The sequence below is a fragment of the Anabrus simplex genome, chromosome 6 (assembly GCF_040414725.1).
Source record: "Anabrus simplex isolate iqAnaSimp1 chromosome 6, ASM4041472v1, whole genome shotgun sequence".
NCBI lineage: Eukaryota > Metazoa > Arthropoda > Insecta > Orthoptera > Tettigoniidae > Anabrus > Anabrus simplex.
The window spans coordinates 225,428,583-225,448,664 of NC_090270.1; the positions used below are offsets into that span (position 1 = coordinate 225,428,583).

The 20,082-nt window shown below is 41.8% G+C and overlaps 1 protein-coding gene across 8 annotated transcripts in view; it reads right to left on the reverse strand.

Annotated features, from left to right (window-relative positions):
- LOC136876359 (arylsulfatase G) overlaps positions 1-20,082 on the reverse strand; it is a 387,207-nt gene that overhangs the window by 271,206 nt on the left and 95,919 nt on the right. For all 8 annotated transcript variants that reach the window (XM_068228394.1, XM_068228393.1, XM_067150243.2 and 5 more), the window contains exons 5-6: positions 14,859-14,919; positions 210-338 (exon numbers count right to left, since the gene is read on the reverse strand). In XM_068228394.1, coding sequence (XP_068084495.1) covers positions 210-338; positions 14,859-14,919 — 190 coding nt within the window. The remainder of the gene's footprint in view (positions 1-209; positions 339-14,858; positions 14,920-20,082) is intronic.

Below are 20,082 nucleotides of genomic sequence, written 5' to 3' on the forward strand. Positions count from 1 at the left end.
TATCATCTCCATCTGTTACATAAATGAATAATTACCTGCCAGCAAACTTGCAACATGGTTAGGACACTTAAAATAGATATTTTTAAATGATTTTATAAAGAACTTATCTTATAGCACCCTTCATTAATTAACAAATCATTGACACAACGAAGATTTTAGTTTTTACTGTTGCCTTACATTAAAGAATTTGTTAAGTGACTTATCCTCACTTTGATGATATTTGTCATAACTGGCTGATTGGCAGCCTTCTTCATGATTTTGGATAGTTTGTTCCGAGTGCTTGTTGTAATGTGAACGCCATTCAGTTCATCTAGAATATCACCGATTTGAATCTTGTGCTAAAACAAGAGGGAAGTAACATTACAAACAGGTATTGTGACAAAATACAATACAAAAGTAACATTACGGGACTAAAGTCATACACAAAGACAGGAAATGCTCAAAAACAGATATCAATGTAAAAATCACTGACAACCATCTGGCTAACTAGTTAGTGTCGCAACCTCTGATTCTCTGTCAGATTATGATATTTTAATCATGAACAGTTGACTCGAGGGCAGGGTGTCAGTCTTGTCCCCAACATTCCTGCTAGCAACAACCGCATAAAATCATTATTACCTCATTTTGCTACTTGTTTTAAGTTGCACTGACACAGACAGGTTTTACTTTGATGGTGGGATAGGAAAGAGTTAGGACTGGCAAGGAAGCGATTGTGGACTTAACAAAGGTATAGCACCAGTATTTACCTGGTAAAATGAAATGGTGTATGGCTTTTAGTGCCGGGATGTGTCCGAGGACTTCGGCACGCCAGTTGCAGGTCTTTTAATTTGATGCCCGTAGGCGATCTGCGTGTCGTGATGAGGGTGAAATAATTATGAAGACGACACATACATCCAGTCCCCGTGCCAGGGGAATTAACCAGTTATGGTTAAAATTCCTAACCCTGCCGGGAAGCGAACCCGGGACCCCTGTGACCAAAGGCCAGCACGCTAACCATTTAGCCATGGAGCCGGACTATTTACCTGGTGTGAGAAAAGGAAACCACATAAAACCCTCTTCAGGGCAGCCAACAGTGGGGGTTCGAACCCACCATCTCCCATACGCAAATTCGCAGCAAAGTGTCCCAAACCACATAGCCAACTTGACTCTATATTTTTCTTATCTGGAAGGACAATTGAACTAAGATAACGAACAATGTTTCAATGTGGTTTGAGTGCTAAATTTCAAGATCAGGACCTTCATAAACAAAAGAGGAAGATGATTCAGTAAAATGAAGAATTATGAAGTCAAAAGTTGAGAATGAGAACATTAGGGAGCACAAAAAAGAAATATGACTGTTCGGCTGTTCATACATGAAGCAATAAATGGGGATGGTGTCCTTAGGGTGAAGTTGCAAGAAGAATCTATTCTATGTTCTTGCAGCACAAAGTAGATATGCAAGAACTGAATTTATATTGATTGCAGAAATTCCCAACTTCAAAATTGATCAAGACATCAGATAAGGATTAATGATCATTTTGGAGGACTTTTTAAGTTGACCTTGAGAGAAAAGAACACGATTCACTCAATGAAGTTAATGATACTGGGCAAGTTTGCCATGCGGTTAGGGGCGCGCGGCTGTGAGCTTGCATCCGGGAGATAGCGGGTTCGAATCCCACTATTGGCAGCCCTGAGGATGTTTTTTCGTGGTTTCCCATTTTCACACCAGGCAAATGCTGGGGCTGTATCTTAATTAAGGCCATGGCTGCTTCCTTCCAACTCCTAGGCATTTCCTATCCCTTCGTCGCCATAAGACCTATCTGTGTCGGTGCAACGTAAAGCCACTAGCAAAAAAAAAAAAAAAAAAGTTGATGTCACATGTAAAGACAATCTCTTGCAGCTATATCATGAACGCTTCTGACATAAGAAGAAGTCAATTCGTCCAGAAACCAGAGTTTTGAAATTACATTCTCATGAGAAGATAGTGAAAGACAACTTACAGACATAATAGCAAAACCAGAGTCTTCAATTCAACTTCAAGATTCATGCCATAATAAGTAAATTGGCAGTAGTGAAGAATGAGGATATATTTTACATTTATTTTTTTATATAACTAGGTACGTAAATAATAATGTTATCAGATATACGTCCTACTAACTACATTTATGGTTTTCTAGATGCCAAGGTGCCAGAATTTAGTTCCACAGGAATTCTTTTATGTGCCAGTAAATCTACCGACATGAGGCTGATGTATCTTCATATACCACCCAACTGAGCCAGGATTGAACCTGCCAAGTTGGGGTCAGAAGGCCAGCGCCTCAACCGTCTGAGCCACTCAGCCCGGTATAACCAATCTTTTACAGCTATATCATGAACGCTTCTAACATAAGAACAAGGCCCCATGTGAAGTCAATTTGTCCAGAATCCAGAGTTTTGAAATTACAGTCTCATGAGTAGATAGTGAAACACAACTTACAGGTATAATAGCAAAACCACAGTCTTCAATTCAACTTCAAGATTCATGCCATTATAAGTAAATTAGCAGTAATGAAGAATGAGAAGCTTGTCTGGCCATGACTACATCTTCTCTAATAACGATGGCTGGAACTTAAAAGTCACTTGACAACTTTTGCAAAGTTGATACATCTTAAAACTATACCATCGTCTATCCTCATTCAACCTTATACTATTCACACATTATTATCAACGCACCGGCTTGGCAACCAGCTGTAAAAACAGCTAACGCCGAGTGTCGAGCGGCGGTAAATAACTCGACTCCCCATAGGGGCCAACAGCTTCGGGCGGATGAGCCATTTTGGGTGCGGTGATGGTCCCCTCAGTGTAGGAAATGACACTGAAACCCATCATCTGTGTCTTTGGCCCAACGGCAAAATGGACACAGGAACCTCCTTTTTGTGGTTCTCATCGGTCGTGGAGGCGGATGAGGTCATGCCAGACGGACTGGCTGTGAAAGCGCAACTCAATGGTATTTCGAGCCTGTGGCAGTCCGTTGCAGTAGTGGTACCAGAACCTGCATGTCGCATTTCATTTGTGCCGCAGGGTATAGTTCCGGGATCATAGTGTGTGGGTCACTTCCTTGCAGGCTGCGATCCACCTTAAACAAAATCCTGCATATGGCACTTTTTCCTGCTGTCACTCCCTTTAACTCAAGTCCAATGGCGATGGGATAAGTATGGTGGAGGCAGGTTTTCGGGTGAAACCGGAAGCCTCTAGTTCGGACCTGCACGTTGGCAGCAGATGTGTGATGGTCGTCTTTCTGAGACCCCGTGACTACTCAGGATTTCGGTCCTGCATCTGTGTTTGGGCAGGCCTATTTAAGATCACTGCTGCCCACCCTGAATGGGGAAGGCCCTAGAAAACGTGGGCTAAACATCGGTAGTCACACTCTCAGCTGGCTGGGAGGGCGCACCCAGTGGGTCACCTATTATGCGGTCGAAACACGAAGATTACCACAACTTTGATTATAGGAACCTGGAATGCTCGAACCCTACTTGATTTGAAAGACAATAACAGACCTGAGAGAAGAACAGCGCTTGTCACCCATGAGCTTGGACGAATGAACATTGATATTGCTGCCTTAAGTGAAACCAGACTATCCAGCGAAGGTAAACTTACAGAGTTCAGCTCAGGCTACACAATCTTCTGGAAGGGAAAAGATGAGGGAGAATACCTCATTCATGGTGCGGGATTCACTGTGAAGACCACACTGATGAATGATTATCAGCTAACTCCAACCGCAGTCAGTGAAAGAATTATGACTCTCCAAATCCCACTCTCTGGAGCCAAATCTATGACACTCATCTCTGCATATGCTCACACCTTGGATGCTGATGTAGAAGCTAAAGACCAATTCTACAACCTGCTGAGCACGACCATCACCAAAGTACCACCAAGAGATAAACTCTTACTACTTGGCGATTTCAATGCCAGAGTTGGTAAAGATCACCACTTATGGGCCAATGTAATGGGAAAACATGGACTTGGCAACTGTAATGCCAATGGTCTACTGCTCCTTGATTTATGTGCTGAACATGAACTCTTCATTACTAATACTCAGTTCCGCCTGCCTAATCGCTACAAGACCACTTGGATGCATCCTCACTCAAACCACTGGCACATCCTTGATTATATCCTCACCAGGCAATGATTTAAAAAAGATGTCCGTGTTACAAGGACAGCAAGAAATGTAGATGACTGCTGGACAGATCATAAGCTCTTTTTTGCTGGTCGCAAACCAAGAAGATCCATCCACAACCTGCCCAGAAAGAAATTTGATACTTCTAAACTTCAAATTGAGTCCATTGCTACAGATTAAAGAAATGCAATCTCAAATAAAAACATCCAGTTAGCAGTGATAGTACAAATCAGGAATGGGCCATGCTTCAAAGGCCATCACTGAGTCAGCTGAGGAAAAAATTGGTTTTGTGAGGGGAAAAAGACAGGATGAAAATAATGAAGAAATTAAATGTCTGATCAATGCCAAACAGGAAGCCCACCTATCCTATCTTCAAGATCTGTCTTCCAATGTGAAGAAATCACATTTCTTGGAACTTAAAGGAAAATGTCAGGCACGAATTAGGGAAATTAAGAATAACTGGTGGCAACAAAAAGCTGAAGAACTGCAAAGACTATCTGATGCCCGTGACCTGCAAAACTTCTATGCTGGCATAAAGGAGATATACGGTCCAATTCGATCTTCATGGGGGTCACTGAAGACTGTTGACAACTCAATCATTGTAACTGATAATGGAGAAATTTTAGAGCGTTGGAAGGAACATTTCTCTTCACTTCTAAATCATGTCTCCAATGCTGCTGAGGACTTTCTTCGTAATGTCCCTCAGCAGCTCCAACAACCATGGATGACAGTTCCACCTACTAACAGAGACTTCACCAAAGCACTCAATCAACTAAAACCGAGAAAGGCTCCTGGTCCTGATAACATCCCTCTGGAACTGATACAAAATGGAGGTATATCCTTGAAGACTAGACTTTTCACGCTCATCCTCTTGATTTTGGAAACTTGAGAAGTGCCTGATGATCATCACTATGTTCAGGAAAGGCGATCGTAGTGTATGTGGGAACTACCATGGTATATCACTTTTGTCAATTGCAGATAAAGTTCTCACAAGAATCCTATTAAACTGGCTCCAAATTATCTCAGAGAGGATTTTTCCTGAGTCTCAATGTGGTTTCCGAACCTCCAGAGGCACAACAGATATGATCTTCTGTGCTAGACAACTCCTCTGTATTTAGTTTTCTATGATTTGGAAAAAAGCCTTTGATTCAGTACCAAGATCTGCTATGTGGAAAGTAATGAGATATTTTGGATGTCCTGAACATTATGTGGAATTGATTCAAGCTCTTCATGATGGCATGTCTGGACAGGTTCTTCAAGGTAACTCAGTATCAGATTCGTTCCCAATCTCTCATGGATTGAAACAAGGCTGTGCTTGCTCCTACACTCTTTGCACTGTACATGGCTGCCATGCAGCATGAATCATCTGCAAACAACTTAGGCATGGAGATTAAATTTTGTTTTGATGGAGGCCTTTTCAATCTGGCAAGACTTTGCTCACAAAGACATACTCTGGTTACCCGGGTGACAGAACTGCAGCATGCTGATGACACCGCATCTCCCGCTATGATTGATCTCCTGCTATGATTTGATCTTCTGTGCTAGACAACTCCATGAAAAATGCAGGTGTTAACCTGCAGAACTACAACAGTCAATCAACTGCTTTAAAACTGCATGTGATCACTTTGGTCTTGCCATTAATGCAAAAAAAAAATGAAGGTACTTGCACAACCTGCCCCAGGATTAACACTTCCTGAGTTCAGTATTTCCATCTTAGACACAACACTGGAACAGGTTGACTACTTTTCATATCTTGGAAGCATCTTGTCTAAACGGTCTACCTGTGAACAAGACGTTGATACAAGAATTGGGGCTGCTCACGCAGCATTCGGACGGTTAATGCATAGAGTCTTCATGAATAATGACCTAAAACTGCATACCAAACTCATGGTGTACAAAGCTGTTGTCATTTCCACGCAGCTGTATGACTGTGAAACTTGGACACTTTATCACCGTGATATCAAAAAACTTGAGCGCTTCCACCAACAGAAAATGAGATTGATCTTGAATATTAAGTGGGAGGACTATGTAACCAACACAGCACTTCTCGACAAAGCGCAGCTAAATAGCACTGAGGCAACAATCATCGCTCATCAACTGAGATGGTTAGGCGATGTTCACTGCATGGGTGATACCAGACTTCCCGGCAAATTCTTTATGGTGAACTTTGCTCCGGCAGTAGACCTCATGGCACCCCTCCTAAGCGTTTTAAGGACCAGCTGAAACACATCATGAAGACAACTGGTATAGATATACAGACATGGGAAGAATGTGCTGTGGACCGCTCACTGTGGCGGAACACTACATCCACCGCTGTCAACTTGTTTGAAAGAGAATGCCGCAGACATCAAGAGGCCAAGCGACAAGCAAGAAAACTCCGTCAATTACAACCCTGCCCTCCTCTATCCATTCAGCGTCATTTGTGTGGGCGTATGTCTTATGCCGGTCTTGGTCTGTTTAGTCATCGTAAACACATCCATAAACTGAGTTGAACTGGTCAATGTATGCAGGAAGAAGTTATATATACTCGGATCAAGTTACAGCCGACTATGCACTATGTTCCTTGTTTGTGTCACTTCCATGAGAAATCCCATCTTAGATAAAAACAAGGGCAAACAGTGTCCCCCCACCTCTTTCATACTCTGGGGTGTACAAAATTTGCTATACTCGCAGCAAAGTATACATTTGCATACCAGTCCATCTCAAATCAACTAACACAAAAGTAATGTGTGTCTCAAGCAGCCAGAGAAGTAAGTATCAGCTGAGCACGCCCTACCATCATGATGTTATCTTCCAAGATGATCAAGTTCTTACCCAACAAAACACAATAGGTCAGCGTTGATCATATGGGAAGCATTGGAAACAACAACAATAATAATAATAACAATAACAACAACAACAACAACAACTCCACCATTGCTAGTCCCAAGTCCGGGGCCTCATCTCGTCAGTGATGAGGAAGGAGGAGGGGGAGGAGTAACACCTCGTTAAAAAACCTGGGTCCATCTGGCTCCGGATGGCAGTATCCTGTAAGGGCCCCTAACTAAGGTGAAACCTGGTCAACGGTCGCAAAGGCGGAAGGGGAGTTTCAGATTCCCAATGGTGGAGAGAAAGGAAGAGCTGCCTCCAGGACTCACAATCTTGGTTGTACTTTCGTGGCCTTTGGGCCATTCTAGAAATAACTTTCATCAGTCATGGAAGTGTGTCAAAGTCCTTAGTGGCAACTTCAGCAGAGATGGAGACCATCGGCACAGTGCAGTTGGCAGATGAGGCACTCTATCTTTCTGGGAGTCAATGCAGAGAGGAGCGTAGTGTTTGATCTCCAGAGGAGTGACTACAAAAGGCATCTATTCTCTTGGTCAGGAGCGGCTGGCAGTAGCTCTAAAATGCTTGGTGACAGGCTCCGTGACAAGCCGGCCGTAAAATCATACCGTCAAATTTTTATGGAAATGTTGTCCCATGGAATTAGAACCATGGCTAGGGCATCCCCCGCTGAAAGCAACGCGCATTGGCAGGGCCCAGTCAGGGCGAAAAGTATGCAAGGGTTACCGTTGCACAGGCGGCGATGGCTAAACAAGCGAGCCCCCACATTATGTATAGCATCACTGAACATTGGGACTATGTCTGGTCGAAGCAGTGAATTGGCAAAAGCACTTGAAAGAAGGCATATAGACATCTGTGCGGTGCAGGAAACAAGATGGAGTGAAGAAAAGTCATGTGACATTGGATGTGGATACAAACTCATATACAATGGAACTCAAAGAACAACTAATGGTGTTGGCATTGTTATATCAGCAAAATTTGATCTGAGGTGCAACTTTACGTTCCATTTTTTCAGCGCCTATGCTCCACAAACCGGCATAGACGCGGAAACCAAAGATGCCTTCTGGGAACTATTTGATGAGAAGAATGCTGAAGTGCCACCAGAAGACTACCTTATCATTGCCGGTAATCTGAATGGACACGTCGGACAGAGGAAAGAAGACCACACTGCCCATGGTGGACATGAATATGGAGAGAAGAACGACAATGGCCAACGAATTCTCGATTATGCAGAAACTCATGATCTAGTCATCAAGAAAACCTGGTTCATCTAATCACGTACTTCAGTGGCTCCAACGCAACTCAGATAACTACATCCTTGTGAGACAACGGAATTTCAAAGATGTTCTAGATACAGAAGTTGTTCCTTATGAAACCGCCGTGATGCAAAATCAACCAGTCATCTGTAAGCTACGGATAAAGTTGCCAAGAGCCGAATGCTTACCTAGAAATGGACCTAAAAGAATCAAATGGTGGAGCTTCAAGGAGAAGGAGGGCGACGTTGTTACAAAAATTACAGTGCCACCAATCACCACAGTCGAAGGGAGCTGGACTAAACTGAAAGACGCCGTTTAAGAAGCTGCACGCTCTATTCTTGGAACAACTAAACCAGGACGACGAAGGATTGACAAAGATATGTGGCTTTGGAATGACAATGTTAAAGGTGCAGTGCGGAAGAAGAAACAGCTGTAACATGAGTTTCTTTCAGAAAATCCACCATCTTGTTGGAATGCCTACAAAGCAGCCCATAGTGAAGTGAAGAAGGTCATTGCCGTAACAAAAGCAAACCAATAAGCAGACCTATATGCAAAACTTGACACGCGCGAAGGCAAGAGGCACACTTACTGGCTACTCAAATCGAGTCATCGCAAAACAGAAGACATCCAACGTTTTTACGGCATCAATGCTGAAACAGGTCACCTGCTGGTTGACTGGAAGAAAGCGCAAGAACGCTGGCGTAGCTATTTTGAGAAACTTTCAACTGAAGAATTTCCCCACCCACCAATCCCAACTACCTCCGCTATTGAAGGTCCAGTGAAGGAAATTGATGTCAATGAAATCCAGGCTGTTCTGAAGGAGATGAAAGAAGGGAAAGACACCGGCCCCGATGATCTTCTGGCAGAATTCTGGTGCTCTCAATGGTGGGATACGGCAGTATGGCTAACACAAAAAAGAAAGTCAAATATCATCAGACTGGCGACAGAGCATTACCGTACCAATCTTCAAGAAGAAGGGAAGTCCTGCCGATTGTTCTAATTATCGGCCGATCAGACTTCTGAGCCATGCGATGAAGGTCTTCGAACATATTCTCGACAAAAGAATTTGCGAGATAGCCAAACTTAGAATGAACCAAACTGGATTAGTGAAAAAATGTGGCACAACCGATGCAATCCATGCTGCACGGATGTTAGTTGAGAAACACCGTGAAAAGAATAAGCCACTTCATCTCATTCTGGATCTTGGGAAGGCCTTTGATCGGGTGCCACATGACCTAATCTGGTTAGTGCTACGAGAACCAGAATTCCAGAGCACCTTTTTTAGTGGGTGTAGATGCTCTACGTTGAACCATGGGGTTATGTTCAAGAAGCCACAGGAGCGTCCGATGATTTCCGCATCACTGAAGGAGTCCATCAAGTCTCTGCCTTATCACCACTGCTGTCCATTCTTGTGATGGACACTGTTACGTCAGACCTGTACAAGCCAATACCATGGACACTTCTCTGTGCTGATGATGGCATGTAGCTGCTGAGAATAAACTTGATCTCCAGCGCCAAACAGAAAAGTGGAACAACCGACTAGCACAATACGGCTGTGCCTCAACAAAAAGAAGACAGAATATATGATATTAGATCCTTGAGAAGGTGGAACCATCCACGCTGATGGTGAAGATCTACCACAAGTAGAGAAATATAAATATATTGGCTCCACAATTTCTGATGATGGTTGACTTACTGATGAGGTCAACACAAGGATACATGCAGTCTGGCTGAAGCGGCGTATGACAACGGGCATCACCTGCGACTGTCGGATGAAGGACCATCTGAAATCTAAGATCTACGGGACTGTTATCCATCCTGTCGCTCTCTACAGCACTGAGTGTTGGCCAGCTACAAAGGAGGTAGAACGTCGGCTAAGAAGCATCATGGAGACAAAGATGCTTAGGTGGGCAGCTGGCATCACTAGACAGGATCATGTTTCAAACGATGATATTAGGAAACGTTTTGGCGTTGCACCGATCCAGAAGAAAATGCAGGAAAACCGTCTGTGCTGGTTTGGGCATGTGTTGTGTGCAGAAGACAATACACTGGCAAAGTCAGCGTATAAATTGGAAGCCGCTGGACAGAGACCCAAGGGACAACCAAGACAGCGATGGACCGATACAGTGCACAACAACCTGAAGGCTGTAAGACTACATCCAGACATGGCCCGAGACCATATTAAATGGAGATAACGAATATCCACACGGTGGACCCTGCCACCAAGTGGGACAAACGCTAAAGAATAATAATAATTATTATAATTCACATGTGGCATGAATGCACATGTGAATAGAGACACATCTCGAGAAGCACCACGTATTGTTGAACACATGAAGCTAAAGCAGGTTAGTCTACCTTGGCCAGTCGAACGTAGTATGTGCGAAGACTTGTGTCATAGTGCAATGGAGCAACGCATAACCATCAAGTTTTGTTACAAATTGAGAAAACAACAGCGAAGGAGATGCATGCGATATCTATTATTATTATTATTATCATCATCATTATTATTATTATTATTATTTCAACAGGGTCACTGGTTACGCAATACGTGGTTGCCAGTCGTTACAAGATTTGGGCAGGTAGTTCTCTTCCCTGTCCTCTACTGTCACTACTTCATTCACTTTTTCCAAATTTGTACTCTTCTCATTACTAGATATTTCACTCAGACAGGAGGGCATGTTCATCATTTTTGTGTACCTATTTCTGAATTAGTTCTTTCTTCTTTTTACTATATTCTTTGTATTATTTCCATCTTACACCTGCAGTCCAGACATCTTCTAAATTACTTTTCTTTTTACCTTCATCTCCATTTTATACTGTGTCTATATCTTTTTTCCATTGCATTTTATTTCCTATTGAATTCCTCCTGATCCTCCCCATCGTCTTTGATTAGGCTATTCTGAAACTCTCAGGTGTATATAATGTATCTTACTTGGAGTTAATATAGCATCATTTACTTCCTACTCAAAATGTTACAGTGCATAGTGAGCAATCTAGTGATGACTGACAGTATTATTTACAATATACTGTACCCGTAAAAATGTGTTCATATCTTTAAGGCGCTTGACATTAAATTAACGAGCATGATTCTTAACCCAGGGAGTGGCTTTATCATTGGAGCTGGTACAGAGAGAGGTATAGTTATCAATTTGAGAGATTCTTTTGATAAACTGAGTTTTTTGATCATCAAAAGCAAGTTTATATCACCTTCGTACAGCAGCGTGGAAGTGTCGTGGCTGGTTGGTACCTGCAAGTCCTGGGATGGTGCTGGACATCGACTGGGCAGGGACCACACCTGCTCGGATGAGGAGTTCTGGAATGTCTGGAGGTTCTGAAAATGTCTCGACATTCTGGAAGTCTCGACGTTCTAGAATGTCCCGACGTTCTGGAATGTCTCAAAGATTGGCACAGTTCCTGGGTTCGATTCGAGACGTAATTCACACTTGAATTTCCTGCACGGCACTCCACACATTCAGGGCACTGTCTGAACAGATATGACCTTTTAATTATGGTTACTGCACTCTAGATATTAAATCAAAACGTTCTGGAATAATCACTCGAAGAACAAGTACTGGTAGAAATGCAAGTTCATAATGCAAGCTCACTGTAAGTCAGAATGTTCTAGAGGATTACTGTCACTGCAGTCCTAAATGCATAGTTCTGAAGATTTAAAACATATTGGCAATGAACTGAATAAGTAGCACTCGGAAACTGTCCTGTTCCGTCAATAGGCGAAGTGAATAGCCATTAAAGAAAATAATATTTGAAAGAAAAAGTCTGACTTCATAAATTATGGATCACTCAAAATACTGGAAAGTTCTAGGCTTTCTGGGAACGCGATATGCGTATTCTGAATTGTCACAGTCTTTAAGAATCAAAACATAAGTCCCTGTGCAGCACCTGGAAAGTATTGCATATTTCACGATTAAACGTAATGTTGGATGTCCCCTAAGTTTCATAGTCTTTACAAGGAGTAAATTCAACGAGGCACTTGAGAAAACAAGTCACATCGTTTACACGTAAGTTTATGTTGGTAGGGCACAAGTTCATCCTACACGCTCGGAAAGTTTCAATGTTCCAGAAATTGATTAAAAAAAATACAAGTTCGAATAACTTCGAAATGTAAGTTCAATGCGGTACACAACACTCGTGAAAATTCAAAGTCCTTTCAATCGTCGTCGAATAAGTAAGTCCCTATGTGGCACTTCAAAAAAAAAACAAAGTTCCAATGTGTAGAAATAACAAAGTTCCAATGTGCCAAAATATTAAAGTCCCAACACGACACTCGAAGAAAATAAAGTTCCGTGGTGTTAAAATATTAAAGTCCCAAAACGACACTCGAAGAAAATAAAGTTCCGATGACAATGTTCCAGTATGTCACCTTAAGAAAATAATAAAGTCTTATCGCGACACTTGGCGAAATAACTAAGTTCCAATGAGACGCTTCAGAAAAATAACAGAGTTCTTATATGGCACTTTAAGAAAATATCAAAGTCTAATCACGACACATGAAAAAAAAAACAAAGTTCCAGTGTGTCAATATGACAAAGTTCCAATACGATGCTCGCAGAAAACAAAGTCCCATTCAGGCACTTCAAGAATATGATAAAGTCCTGATACAACACTTAGAGAAAATACCGAAATACTTGTATTTCGCAGACTGTCAACTAGAAGTTCGACACACACAATACTTCTCTTGTCACCCGTGTCACAGAGACGGCGGAGTGACAGACACTGAATTCGTAGGTCGGGTGGTCCTCCTTTTATACACGTTTGCATGGAAGTGTCTAGAACTCGGGTACTATCTACCCTTATAACTTTTATAATACTCGGTGGATTTTCTTGAAATCTTAACAGATGATGTCCATTGTAAAGGCTTTTAAGATGGCAGTGTCAAAATAGCGATAAAGTAGCTCAAAATGTACTTTTGAGGATGAGCTGGAACATTACCATATATGGTAGCGGATAGCTGGCTTACGGCGGCCACGTTACTCGCTGGGTACGTCACTGCGTTCGGCAGGCTGCCTACCTTCCATCTCGCGCGAAGTTCAACAAACATACTTCGGACTTCTCTCGTAGCGGCGTTCCCGGTCAATACCAACGGTCAAATTATTTTCAAGAGCCAACCATCATTATTAGAGAAGCCATAGTCATGGGCAGATGTAGGACACAGATCAAAACCTTTGCAAAACATAAAGTATCCCTAATGTTTATTTCCTTGCCATGGCAAAACCCAAAAAATTATCATGTCTATTAATATGACCGCTGAATGCATTAATCTAAATACAAGGTGTGTCTAAAATGTATGGTGACTGGACCAATCTCACAATGGCATGGATGCACATGTGAATAGAGACACATCTCAAGAAGCACTGTGAAGCGTTGAACACATGGAGAGGAAAGAGGTTAGTCTGCTGCAGCCAATCAAACGTAGGGTGTGCGAAGACTAGTGTCATAATGCAATGGAGCAACACATAACCACCAAGTTTTGTTACAAACTGAGAAAACAACAGCGATGGAGACACATGTGATGTTGGTGCAAGTGTACAGAACAGAAGTGTTTAAGCAGAAAATGTGTTTACGATTTGTTCAAACACTTTCAGGATGGACAGGAAACTCTTGATGATGCACCACATCTGGGTTGACAGTCAATAAGCAGAAGAGTAGAAAACATTGAGCAAGTGTGACAGAAACAGGCACAAATTGGTGGCTGTCTCTGAGAGGGATATCAGAGGAATTAGGAATTAGCAAGGACAGTGAGAACACCATTATTCACAAAGATTTGGGTAAGCAGAAGATCTGTTCTGCATTTGTGTTGTGCACATTGACTGATGAGGAGTAGGCAACATGGATTGAAATTGCTGCAGATTTCACTGACATGTGTGACAAAGATCCACCTTTTCAGAAAACTATCAGCACAGGTGATGAGAGCTGGTGCTACCAGTTTAATTAGAGACCAAGCAACAATCATTGAAATAGTGTTAAGCGGGTTCCCCCCATCCCAAAAAGAGTCGCCTCCAAAAGTTCAGGATCAAGACACAGTTGATCACCTTTTTCAACAGCAATGGCATGATCCATCAAGAATTTGTACTGGATGTTGAAACTGTCCATGCCACATTCTACGATAATGTTTCAAAACGGTTGCTGTTATACATCCGGCTTCCTTGGCCAGAGTTGTACAGGACTGCAAAGAGGAGTCTCCTTCACAACAACCATCCACAGACCGTGATCCGTTTGTGCACTTCTTGGCTATGCGTCACATAACTGTTCTCAAATATCCCCCGCACTACCCTGATTTGGCATCTGCAGTTTTCTTTTTGTTTCCTCACCTCAATGGTAATTCTGAAAGGCACACATTGTGCTGATATACCGGACGTACAAAGACATGTGACATTAGTACTTCGATCAATTCCGAAAGATGCTTTCGCTGCCAGTTTTCAATAGCTGTGTACACTTTGCCAAAAGTGTATTGTGGCCAATGGAGAATACTTTGAAGGTGACTACAGGTATCTTGTTTGTAACTTCTGTTTTCTTTTTGTTATGGTCTTATTCATCGAACTTTTTAGATGCACCTTGTATTATCATCATTATAAACAGCACCAACATCTCAGATAATCGTATACAGTAACAGTAATACTTACATCCTCTGCTGCCACGCTATTTTCCTTAACACCAATAACAATAGCTTTCCCATTTACAAAGCTGTGAAAGAAAAATCAAGAATTATTAAATGTTCAAAAGAAAATGATCATTGTTAAACCTACCTCCTTCACATTATTTTATTTATTCATCATATGGATTTTAGTGCTGAAAATGTCCGAGGACATCTTCGGTTCGCCTGGTACAAGTCCTTCTACCTGATGCCCAAGGGCGACCTGCATATGTGGGTGCGGGATGATCATGATGTTAATAAGATAGAGGGTGAAACCCAGTGTCAACACATAAGCCTACTACTGTTGGATAAGACCAAGGGGTCTGCTCAAGGCTTAACACCTCCATCTGATGGACTAACCACCATCAACAGCGTAATATGCCCTCACTCCATATGAACACTGTGGAGAGGTTTGGAATTGAATCTATTTTTTTGGCATGCATCCTAGTGATAAGGCATTATATGCCACCACCTCTCCTACTGCATGTTCGCGCGCGGCTAACACGTGAGTTGTGAGGCTCCCGGAGAAAGTAAAAATAGGAGGGGTAAAACAGTGAAGTGTGCATTGAAACTGTGCTTGTGTTCCGTGTGTAAAGCGTGTTTAACTGATAGCTAAGTACCACGTACGAAAAAGCTACGGTTTCATAATTATCTTTAAATTATTGATTGCTTTGTGAAGTAGCGTCATGCCTGCATCCAAGCCCAGAGGAAGTGCTGCCAACCCTAGCGTGGAGGACACCATTCGGCGCGTACTCCAGGAGCCGGACGTAGCGAAGGTCCTAGCCGATGCGATTGCAGCCAGCATAGAAACTAAAATTTTAAATAGAGTGGAGGAGGCACTGTCCGAGTTCAAGACTTTGAATGAGGAACTTAGAAAACAACTCAGTTTAAAGGACAGTGAAATTGAACAATTGAGGCAAAGCTTGGAGGAGCTAAGGACATCGTCTAAAGAAGAAATTATCTCTCGGACTGATGACCTCGAGCAGTACCAGAGGAGAGACAATCTGCGAGTGTTTGGTGTGCCTGAGACTGAAGGGGAAGACACTGACCATCTTGTACTGGATGTTGCACGAAAAATAGGAGCTGACATTCAGTTAGCCGATATTTCGCGCAGCCACCGTGTTGGTCCGAAGGCGGGGCAGAAACCTCGCCCGATAATAGTTAAATTTGTGTCATACAGAGATCGCAGCAGACTGTTTCATAATAAGAGGAAGCTTAAAGGGAGTGGGGTCACCATCCGGGAAGATCTGACGACCTGCCGGCTGAGCATCCTTCGTGCAGCAGTGGAGCTCCACGGACTGCGTAACGTGTGGACCAAAGACTGCACGGTCATCATTCGGAAACCAGACGGCAGCAAAATCCGAGCAACACGGATGGAACACATCACATTGTAAATATTAAGATAACATTATTTTCCATAGTTATGAAACTCCGTTGCCCACTATTCTGAACTGTAACTTTGAAATTTCAGTATTAACATATTTGTATATACATTTCCTATTCGTGACACTTCATTTTTAATTTTAATTAACTTTTGAATTTAACCAAATACGTGTATTTGCGTTCTTATTTTTTATGATTAGTATTAATGTAATAATTTTTTTAAATAGTTTAAATACTTTACCAGTAATATATACTTCATTAATTTAAGACAAGACACCCCTAGTTTAGTTGTCCTTTAAAAATATTAGGTAATTTTATGCACAGTTAATTCATTACCTGCACCCTCGTACTTCAGTTAACGATAATTTTCTCCTAGCCCCTAGTGTTTATTTGTCTATTTTGGTGATTTACATTCTACCAAGTTGGTTACTGTCACGAGTCACAATGGACATTCCTCTGACGTCACCTGTTTATCTCAGCAGCCACCAGGCCATGTACCCTCTCCTTTCCTTCCGCTGTCCCCGCTCCCCCCACCCTCTAGTTCCAAACCTGACCAAAGTACCGCTAACATTCTTAAGAACTTCGTCTCGCAACATCCTAGAGCCCTTCATGTCTGTCATATAAACGGCCAAAGCTTATTAGCTGCCAATCGAATGGACGAGCTTACAGAAATATTCACCCCAGTTGTTTTCCATGTCCTACTAGTGTCTGAGTCATGGTTGACAGATAAGAGCCCGTCTTCTTTGTGTCAACTTGAAGGCTACTCGCTTCTGAGAAATGACCGCACACACAAGCGAGGTGGAGGGGTATGTGGCTATTTCTTAACCAGCCTCAAACCCAAAATGTTAGGTCATTCACCAGGCAGGTATGAGAGAAAACCAGAATACATGTTCGTAGAAATAATAGCGAACGGGATTAAAGCACTTGTAGGAGTAGTTTACAAACCTCCGAATATAGGCCACTTAGAAGACTTTGAAGCTGACTTAACTGAACTGCTGCCAGACTACCCCCACACAATAATTATGGGAGATTTTAATACGGACATAATTGACGTAACTTCTCCCGAAACCACGTGACTTAAAACATTGTTTCAATCCTATAATATGGACATCTTGCCTCTCTCTCCAACTCACCACACATCTCATTCGCACACTCTGTTAGATCTTATAGTTACCAGCAATTCAGACAGAGTTCTCAATGTTGGTCAAACCTCTGTACCTGGTATTTCTGCACATGACGCAATATATATCTCGTATGACCTCCGGCCACCGAAACGCTCCCAGAAATTTATTACCTATCGACCATTGAAAAATATAAATAAAGATAGACTCTTCCAGGACGCAAGCAACATACCCTGGCATAACATAACGACATATAACAAACTAGACGACAAAGTCACTTTCTTTAACAGAAAAGTAACGGAATTATTTGACAAGCATGCCCCAAAGCGGCGAGCGAGAATATCTAAAGAACCCTCTCCGTGGTTAAATGACGACATTAGACAACTAATGAAACAAAGAGACTGCGCCCACAGGCAATATAAAAATGACCCTACTGTACAAAATTTTGACGAATATAGGAAGTTACGAAACAAGACAACGCAACAAATACGGAATGCTAAACTGCGGCACGCTTACAGTTTAATTACGCCTAACGGTAGAACAGCGACGACATTGTGGAAATCTATTAATAACCTTGGACTTACGAAGAACAAAAACAAAGACGAAATTACAGTACCTCTCGAGGCTCTTAACGAGTACTTTATTGCTAGTTCCTCCGCAGTACGACCTGTCGACAAACAGAAACCTATGAAACATTACGATACACACCCCACCCCTGACAGAGATAAATTCTATTTCAGTCACGTGACACCCCCTCCAAGTCAGGAAAGCAGTCCTTAGGATAAGCACAAAAGCGAAAGGAATTGATGACATTGGGACTGACATGGTGAAACTAATTCTTGATTTTATATTACCAACTTTAACCCATATAATCAATTTCTCTCTTATATACTCCACCTATCCAACTCTCTGGAAGAAGGCTATTGTGCTTCCTCTTCCGAAAAGTCAAACGCCTTCGAACGAGGGAGACTATCGTCCAATATGTATTTTATCAGCTTTATCTAAAATCTTAGAATATATAGTCCATAAACAAATGTCAGAGTACCTTCAAACGCACAATCTCCTTAATCCTTTCCAGTCCGGTTTCCGACAAGGACATAGTACAACTACAGCCTTACTCAAAGTGACTGAGGACGTTCGACAGGAAATAGACAGAGGACGAGTCACAGTTCTAGTACTACTAGATTACAGTAAAGCTTTTGACAGCGTAGACATTGACATATTACTTGTAAAACTGAAGGCTCTACATTTTTCTCAAAGTACGATTGCTTGGATGCATTCCTATCTTTACGGACGTCAACAATGTGTGAAAGGTAATAATGGAATTGTTTCATCGTGGCGTCACGTGAATAGAGGAGTCCCTCAAGGCTCCGTACTTGGACCACTTCTTTTCGCACTCTTTGTGAATGACATATCATCGAATTTAAGACATTGCAATTACCACATGTACGCTGACGACCTTCAACTCTACACAGACTCTACAGCACAAGACCTTCAGGAAAATATAGACTTACTAAACATTGACTTACAGACTGTTAGTGAATGGTCTGCTGCCCACGGCCTGCAATTGAACCCTACAAAGTCACAAGTAATCCTTCTAGGCCACCAAAATCAAATGGCAAGTATCAATAAACGTCCATTGCCGAGAGTAATCCTTCAGAACGTTGCAATTCCTTTTGTACCACAAGTGAAGAACCTCGGCGTTATCATGGACGAACGCATGACTTGGTCTGGACATATCTCACATATCTGCCAGAAGGTTTTCTCTGCTCTTCATTCTTTATATAAATATAAATACATATTTCCGATAAAACTTAAGCAGAAATTAATCGAGGCTCTTGTAATGCCACATTTCGACTATTGTGATGTTGTTTTCAATGATGTGAGGCCACTGCTGTCCCTAAGGCTACAACGCGCTCAAAACGCATGTGTGAGGTATATATGCAATCTAAGAAAATATGACCACGTGTCATCATCTTTCCTAGAACTAGAGTGGTCGCGACTTAACGTTCGTCGTAATCATCATACTCTGTCTCTCCTCCACCGAGTCCTTACTACATCTTCCCCAACTTACCTTTCTTCGCGTTTCCATTATTTCTCAAATGTGCATAACAGAGGTACACGGGCTCAAACATCAAACCTGCTCGTCATTCCTCACCATCGAACTGCAACATATAATAACTCATTTTCTGTGTTTGCCGCCCGAGAATGGAATCGCTTACCGGATGACGTCAGAGGAATACCAACCACCAGGTCATTTAAAAGAGCGTTAAGAGGTACAGCAGGATACGAATGAACTGTGCATTTCTAGTCCTTTACTGATGGTGTTAGTACATTATTACTACTAGCTATTATTATTATTATTATTATTATTATTATTATTATTATTATTATTATTATTATTATTATTATTATTATTATTGCTGTTATTATTATTATTAGGCCTATTATTATTGTTGTAAGTATGTTTACCTCACTGGGGTGGAATTTTATTTCTGTTATAAAGTATTTAGATTGTCTTTAACTGTGCTATACTTAGTATTAATTACGGTAGTGTTAACTTTGATTCTATGTACAAATTGGTTTAGTGTAAGAGAAGGCCTAATGGCCTTAACTACGCCAATAAAGACATTTATCTATCTATCTATCTATCTATCTAGTCTGCCACCAACATTCTGAAGAAGAATTTTTTTCCACCAACAGGACTCA